Source organism: Quercus lobata, chromosome 11 (assembly GCF_001633185.2).
Source record: "Quercus lobata isolate SW786 chromosome 11, ValleyOak3.0 Primary Assembly, whole genome shotgun sequence".
Classification (NCBI taxonomy): Eukaryota; Viridiplantae; Streptophyta; class Magnoliopsida; order Fagales; family Fagaceae; genus Quercus; species Quercus lobata.
In genome coordinates, this window is record NC_044914.1 from 51,763,161 (window position 1) to 51,771,953 (window position 8,793).

The 8,793-nt window shown below is 36.4% G+C and overlaps 1 protein-coding gene across 1 annotated transcript; it reads right to left on the bottom strand.

Annotated features, from left to right (window-relative positions):
- Positions 1-3,084: 3,084 nt before the first annotated feature.
- Positions 3,085-5,779, bottom strand: LOC115967704 (pentatricopeptide repeat-containing protein At4g35130, chloroplastic). The gene has a single exon (XM_031086841.1). The coding sequence runs from the start codon at positions 5,646-5,648 to the stop codon at positions 3,204-3,206; it is 2,445 nt and encodes an 814-aa protein (XP_030942701.1). The 5' UTR covers positions 5,649-5,779; the 3' UTR covers positions 3,085-3,203.
- Between the last annotated feature and the right edge of the window lie 3,014 nt (positions 5,780-8,793).

The window sequence follows — 8,793 nt, forward strand, 5'->3', positions numbered from 1 at the left end:
AATTCTCTCTTCTTCTTCTTTTCCCAGCAAAACCAGACTCTTACCTCTATTTAAATGTAGAAGAACAAAGAGAGAAACTAGTTGATGTTTTAAACTACCATAGTGAAGGGACACCAACATCATCAAAATCACTGATCATGCTACCAAGAAGAGAAAGAATGTCCTAAATTGAAATAAATATTCATTTCCCCATCAAAATTACTGTGATATTGCACCTAACAATTAACTACTCCAGCAACTCTCTTATTCCAAGGAATCATAGACTGCACAACCAACAAATAACCAATGCCATGAACATTCTTTTATTTCATTTAGTCATAAGACCATCATATTATTTCTCACCACTCAGCCCGCATTCTATTTGGTCTTGCTTTTGTTTCAGGTTGAACCATAACAATCATTTTCTGAATAAAACATGCCAAACTATCTTAGACAACTTCCAATCATCTTGTTCCAAATATGTCCCCTCCAGATTTTACACAATAAGAATTTTGTTTCAAAAACACAATTTTGCTTCAAAGGCAATGTTAATATATATATATATATAATATAAACTCAAGGTCCCCATAGATAATGATTAAATCCTTAATAGTCTTAAATACTCCCAATCATGTGACAGAATATAAGATTTCCTTCTCAAATGCAAGTTGATAGTAAAATTGCTTATAAGTTATAAATCATCATTATGCCATGTATTCCAAAAGCTTGGTGAGGATGGCTGGCCCTAGGTTAGAATTGCCTAAAATGTATCTGGAAGTAGATCAATCAGTGAAAAGGGGTGTAATCATCCATAATCTGGAATGTAAATTTGGAAGGTGTTTATACTTCCTCTAATGTGTTCTCCAACAACTAATTTTACCCTGCTTGTTCAATGTCCATATACAGTTCATGGGTTATTCTTACAAGCTATATAGCGGTGGTGCATTTATATTCTTACATTGTATTTTAATTTGTAAAAGTAGAAAATGATAGAGCTTGTTGATTTGCTATCATAGTGCAAATATGTGGGGTGCAATAACATCATTGTTTCACAATAAGATGTACTAGAAGCAGGAAATGTTAACATAAGAAAATGACAGTATAACACATAGAATTAAGGGGGGATGAGGAGGAGCTAGTAGAACTGTATTGCCAAAGCCTTGAAAAACTCTTAAGTTCACAACAAAACTCCTTTCTTGGAAAAACCGATAATCCCTTGGAATAGATCACCTATAACCATAATCAGTATAAGATCTACAACACGGTATTCAATAAAGATATCATGCAGAAAAAAGCTGTAAATATAAAGTTTCAAACAACCTATACCAACAAAGCAGTGATCGCTACAAATGAAAGGCAAAACAAAAGCCATGAGGCACACCTCTTGATTATAGTCAAGACATGAATGAGAAAGGATCTCAGTCGTGAATACCAAGTTCGACCTCAAGCTCATCATCATCCTCAAACAGCTTTAGAAGACAAGCATGCTGCTCTTCTCTCTTCTTTTTTTGCCATATCTTGAATAAAAGCTAGCAAAAGAAAAAACAGCCACCAAGGCATACAATAACTACCTTGATACCTACAGAGCTACCAGAAGTACCATGACTCCCAACATTATTTTCATCTTTTGTACTTGAAGAATCATTCTCAAAACCTTCAAATACACACAAATTGTTAGATAAATCACAAAATAACAATTTACCCTTTCTTAGATATTGTTTTATCTTGTGTTGTTGAATCCTGATGCAAGGTAAATACTATCCATGATTCAGGTCTCCCTCTCTCTCTCTATTATTACTATTTTATATAAAATGTTGTTCTACTCAATGTTTGAATTTTACAATTTTGTTCAAACATACTTTCTGTTTGGTTTCTGATAAAAAAAGACAAAACTGTACAAGAATAGAAAGCAAGGAGAATAGAGAGCAGTGGGTGCTTTTATATATGTTGTTATGTATAAGAATCTCTCCATTGGGTCTCAACTCAAATTTTTCCAAACACTACTTTCAGCTTTACTTTTGTGAATTGTTTTGAAATATTATATAGAATTGTCAAAAATATTTTATAGACTGAATAGTAAAATAGGAAATGCATAATTAAGGAATTGAATTTTTCTTTTCTTTTCTTCTCTTAGTACTATATAATTAAAATGTTTAATTTCATTTCTTTTCTGTGCAATGGTATAGGTGAGATTTGCTAGGAAAAAAAAAGAAAAAAAGAAGAGTAGTTCTAGAATTGGAACTAACTAATGCATAAAATTACAAAATTGGGGCCGTTTGGTCATAGAATTTAAAAATTGTTGTTTAAAAAGATGTGAAAATTGTAATTTAAAAAGTGTTGTTGAAATACGTGCTTTTAGTGTTTATAAAACAAAAAAATGTGTTTGGTATCATGGTTTAAATAACATGTTTCAATGTTCAAAAATATAAAATATGTGTTTGGTATGTGTGTTAGATTGTAAAAAAAAAAGTTGAGCAAAGTACAAAATAAATATTTTTTAAATCAGGAGAGGGATCCTTGTTGATTCTGCGTGAAGAGACGAGGAAGAGAGGAGACAATTCTTTCAAAAAAGATGACTAGGTGGGTCCATAATAGTGTTCAACCTAATTACGGAAGTGCCAGTGAACACTAGTTTTTGTTGTTAAAAATCGGCCCGGAAGCGATTTCCAAAACCATTATTTTAAACATATGTTTTGAACAATGTTTTTCAAACAACCCTGTTGCGGAATGGTCCACCAAACACATTTTTTTTGTTTTTGGACACTAGTGTTCAGTGTTTAAACACTGAACATTATGTTTTGAAATCAGTGACCAAACACCATCTTTGTTTTTCTTTTTCAACTTTTTATTTGCAAACAAATATATAGGGGGTGTTTTGCACGTTACACAACCTGGCCAATTAGGGACAAATTTTGATTCAGCATTTGGCTGAATGTTCCAATCAAGTCAGTAGTGTATCATGCTGTCTACAAATTTGAGAAAACTAGGATATTTAAGTGGCCCGCGGAAACAATAGGGAGATTCTAAAAATCCTGTTGATTAGCAACGTTGCATAAGACAATGTCATGAACATTGAATAAACTTAGAAATTATATTACTCGTGTGATTAAATGTCTTAAGTAATATATACATTGTCAGGTAGATCTTTAGCCTCATTATGCTAATACAACATATCTAGCAAGGTTTGTTTTACAATTTTTCCTAGTGTTCCTATAAACTGGGGGTCACCAATAATCCCGACATGAGCAATGCCCATCCCTGAAGTGGTGAAAGACCTTTGAATCCCCCACTATTATTTCCCTTCTAGTGATCTCGGAAATCTTCTTTGCTACAATGTGGCAATCTTCACATATTCTAGTGTTTTTCCTTACAAGAATGGGGCTTCCAATCGTAGTGGATATCAAGCCAAAAGAAATAGCCAATCTCACACTATGTTTCTGGGGTGAGTTTGCTCTGTTCTTCCTCAAATCTAAAGGTCTGAACTTGGTAAGACTATGAACAAAAATGTCTTCTCCTATCTTCCTCATGATAATATCTAATACATCATAAATCATGTTTGTTTCAGCATGTGAACTGTCATTGTTGACAAACCTGCAAGTTCTAGAATTGATTTCAACCACACTACACCCCTTTGTTTTCTCTAACCCTTCTTTTATCATAAGACATTTAAGCCGCTCCACATCTTCCCACCGCCCAGCTTCAGCATACATATTAGAAAGCAAGACATAGCACCCAGTATTATCATGCTCCAAGGATAAGATGTGTCTAGCTGAAAGTTCAGCTAATTCTATCTTTTGATTGTTTCTGCTTGCAGTCAGTAATGATCCCCATATCCTAGCTGTAGGGAACAATGAAATTTCATCAATGAATATCTTGGCTAGCTCAAGATTGCCGGTGCGCCCAATAAGGTCAAGCATACAGCCATAGTGCTCTATTCCGGGATCTATACTGTAGTCCCTCTTCATTGAATTGTAGTATTCCCACCCTTCTTCAACCATGCCAGAAATGCTACAAGATGATAACAGGGACACAAAGGTGCTCTCATTAGGTTTGAAGCCCTTTTCCTTCATTTCAGAAAACAATTGAACAGAAAATCTACCAAACCCATGGATGGCATATGCCATAATGATTGTGTTCCATGATATTACATCCCTATGCAGCATGCGATCAAAAACTTCCCGTGCAGCCCCTATATCCCCACATTTTGCATACATGTAAACAATTGAATTCAAGATGAAAGTATTTGTGCCAAGCTCCGACTTCATAATAAAACCATGGATTTGCTTCCCCTCTTGCAATGAGGCTGATTCGGAATAGGCAGGTAGAATGCTTGCAAATGTAAATGCATCTGGTTTAAAAGGCTGGTGCCAAATATCCTGAAACAAAACCAAGGCTTTATTGTTCCACCCATTCTGTACATAAGCAGCAAGCATGGCATTCCATGAAATCAGGTTTTTTTCAGTCATCTGACCATATACACGCTCTGCCATATCCAACTTCCCGCATTCTCCATACATGTCAACTAAAGCAGTTTCCAAGACTGGATGAGGGAGAAAACCTTTTCTAATGGCATAACCATGGACAGATTTACCCTCCAAGAGAGCTTGTAATTGTGCACAAGAGGGAAGCATGTTTATCATTGTGATTATATCTGGGTTCAATTTATCACCATCTTGCATCTTTCTCAAGAAAGACAATGACTCAAGAAAACGAGAACTTAGAGCGTAACCACCAATCATTGCATTCCAAGCCACCACATTTCTTGGAGATATCCTGTCAAACAACCTCTCTGCATAATCCATCCTACCACATTTTCCATACATGTTAATAATTGATGTCTGAACCATAACATCCAGTTCAAACCCACATTTCAGCACTTGGCAATGAATCTCCTTCCCACAGTGCAGACGATACTCAAGAGAGCAAGCACCAAGTGCACTGATCATGCTGAACCTATCAGGCTTCATCCCAAGAGCCTGCATCTCGTAGAAACACATCAATGAGCTACAACCATCCCCAGAGGCAACATATCCACTAATCATAGAATTCCAAGATACCAAGTCCCTAACTGGCATTTCTCGAAACACCCTCTCAGCGAACTCAATATACCCCATCTTCGCATACATAACAATAAGGGAATTACAAACATAGACATCCAAATCCAAACCAATCTTAAACAACTTCGCATGAACCTTCTGCCCTTCCATCAAGGACAACAACCCTGTACACGACTTGATCACAAACGGGTAAGTAAAATTATCACCTCGAACCCCTTCAAAACCCATCCTACAATAAAAATCAACCGCCTCTCTAAACAACCCATTATTGGTACACCCTCTAATCATAACATTCCAGATATACGTATTCCGGATATATGTATCCAACTGAATCATTTTCTCAAACAGGTAGAGTGCATTTTCCATACACCCAGAATCAACAATATTACAAAGAGCCCGTGTGAGCGAGCGAGTGCTTGGTTCAGGTTCAACCAAAGCTTTTACAGTATTCAATTGGGTCCTATTGAATGAACCAAATTTCGAGACTTTTTGCTTGTTTACTATCCTGGAGTTTCGGTTTGTTCTTGCCGTTTTGACATGTTTATGCCAAGCGTTTTGGGGTGAGTTGGAGTTGTTGAAGTAGGTGAGTTGAACAGAAAGTGTTGCTGCCATTTCAGATAAGATGGAGCTTTGAAATTTAGGCCCTGAAAAAGTAGCCGTGCCCAGTAGCTATGTTGCTGCCATTTCGGTTGTGGTAAAGACCGTTAATTTCGTTTTAAAGAGGGTAGTTATGTTCTGGCCTAAAGCTGAGAAAAAGGACTCAAAAGAATGAGAAGGTAAGAAGCGTTCTGTACAAAAGATTTGGGGTAGTCTTAGTTGGGCTGGGCTAGCATTGCCCAAGGGCCCAACTTAAACTTTTCTTTTCTTTATTAAATTTATATAAGAATAGAAAAGAAAAATTAATTAATTAATTAAAAACCTTAGAAACCAAACACTGACCCATCTATGTTCTTCATTAATAGTGTGAGGTGGCACCTAAATCGTGTTAAGAATTTCACTGGTAGCCGACCCAGGATGTCTTCCACGACTTCGTCTAGAACACTCTCACGCATTGTAGTTTGAGACATTTGGAAGGGACCAAGTTTAAGGTTTATTAAGGTTTTAGTTTGTGTTTTGAGTGTGAAGAAGTGAAACGAAGGAGGAGAATATGTTTTGAGTGGAATCTGCTTATTTTACTGAAACTGAAATTTTTTTGTTGAAAGTATTGTAAATAAAGGTAAAGATTAGTTGAAATAATACAATGATACTCATAAATAGTATCAAAAAGTGCTGCGAGACCCATAAATAGTAGCAAAAATAAGCTGAATAGTAAAATAAGTTGGCAAAATTTTTGTTTTGCCAAACACACACTTTATATGTGTCGTAAAACTCACATGGAGGAGAATAGTGAAGGAAAAAAAAAAGACGAAAATGTACTTTTGGTCTCTACATTTTGGGTCAATTTTTATTTTGGTCCCAAAATTGATTTCGTTGCAAATTTCATCCCTAAAAAAAAGAAAATCATTTTTAAAATCGTCCTTAACGTCAACCAACCAACGGAAATATCCTACGGATCTGACGAAATACCTTGCTTACTAACATGGCGCTGACGTGACCATTAAAATATATTAAAAAAGATTATTTGGCATTTTTTAAATACCATGTCAGCATTTTAATTTTTTTTAAAAGCTGTGTCAGAAAATTTAAACAAAAAAAAATTAATTTTTTTTTAAAAAGCCTTAAATCTAATTTTATTTTTATTATTATTATTTTTTTTTAAGTTTTCATTATTTTTTCGTAAGAACATAACAGTTTGTTCTTCATGTTCTTCCCAAATCCAAGAAACAAACCTAGCAGCCAAATCCAATCTCCATCAATGCCAAGAAAACAAGAAATAAATCCAACAAATCAACCAATCTCCAACAAACCCATAAACTCATAAATTTCACATTCAAATTATAAAATTCCTATTCCAAATTCATATTGATCATTGTTAACAATATAAAGTGAGAGAAAAATTGAATAGTCTGTATATTGATGTGTGTATAATAATGTACAATACAGAGTCTTATATAGGCTAGGTATGTGTACAGTACAAGTAATAGGAGTAAACTACAAGTACAGTATACTGGGCCAAGCCGAATGGGCTAAACTAGTCTAAGCTATACATTAACATCCCCCCTCAAACTCGAGGTGGCAAGGAGGAAGCCAACTGAAATTTGGATATAAGATCTCGAAGACGACTAGGCAGGTGAGTCTTGGTGAAGATATCAGCAGGCTGGTCAGCAGAGGAGATGGAGAACAACTTGAGATTTCCTTTCTTGAGATGCTGGCGAGTGATGTGACAGTCAATTTCAATGTGCTTGGTGCGTTCATGGAAGACATCATTATGAGCAATGTAGATAGTATTACGATTATCACAATAAAGAGGAGTGACAGTGGGCTGTGGAGCATCCATGTCAGCCAAAAGCAAGCAAAGCCAGCAAAGCCAGACAAGCTCGCAAGTGGTGTCGGCAAGGGCATGATACTCAGCCTCAGTATTGGAATGGGAAACCACATCCTACTTCTTGCTACGCCACGAGACAAGAGAAGTACTTAACAGGAAACAGAAACCTGTGATAGAGCATCGATTAGTCGGATCACTTGCCTAGTCTGCATCTGAATAAGCATGAAACTCGAGAGAAGATCAAGAGGAGTAATGAAGACCATGATAAAGTGTGCGTTTGACATATCGAAGAATCCGAAGAACAGCAACATAGTGGACAAAATGAGGGGCATCCATGAACTTACTAACCATACCCATGGCATGTGAAATATACGGATGAGTAACAGTGAGACAAATCAGACTACCAACCAACTGACGATAGCGAGTAGCATGGATATAAGTTCACCATCCAAGGGTGTGAGCTTTGCATTGTATTCTAAGGGAGTGGAAACAGTCTTGTTGTTGGTGATACCGGCTTTGGAGAGAAGATCAGAAGCATATTTAGCCTGGGAAAGATAGTATCCATCAGAGGATGAGGTAACCTCAAGTCCAAGAAAATAGCTGAGAGTGCCCAGATCTTTCATCTCAAAATGTTGACTAAGGAAGTGCTGAAGAGAGCGGATACATGCTAAATCATCTCCAGTAATAATCATATCATCAACATAAAGAAGAATAAGAGTGATACCAGCAAAAGATCTTCAGACAAAGAGAGCAGTGTCATGAGGACTCGAAGTAAAACCCTGCTGAGCAACAACTGAGCTAAACTTTTCAAACCAAGCTCGAGGAGCTTGCTTGAGGCCATAAAGAAGTGCATAAATTTACGGCGATCCTGATATTTGACAAAGAGCTCCTTAGAATACACCAGTGGAGGGTCTGTAGCAGAGAGTTGTTCCCACATAGTAGAAGTTTGAGAATAAAAATCAGAAATAGACTGACTTGTCTCTTGGCGCATTTGATAAAGTTTTGATTCAATGTGGAACTCCAAGCTTGAATCATTAGTGTAATTATAGCGATCGGCCAGAAATTTCCAAGCAGCCTTAGCAGTCTCAAAACGAGGAAAAAGATTATGAATGGAGGGAATAGAGGTATTGATAAACCAAGACAAGATCTTACTCTGAATACTCTTCTATTCCTCTAGGCGTTCTTCATAATCATTCACTGTAACAGCAGTCTTGGATGCATCTTCAACAGCTGTGGCTTTGGACTTAGGGTTTGGTACTGGCTTAGGAATTGAACCAGTCACATATCTCCACAGTTTACGACCCTTGAAAAAGACAGTCATATTTTGAGACC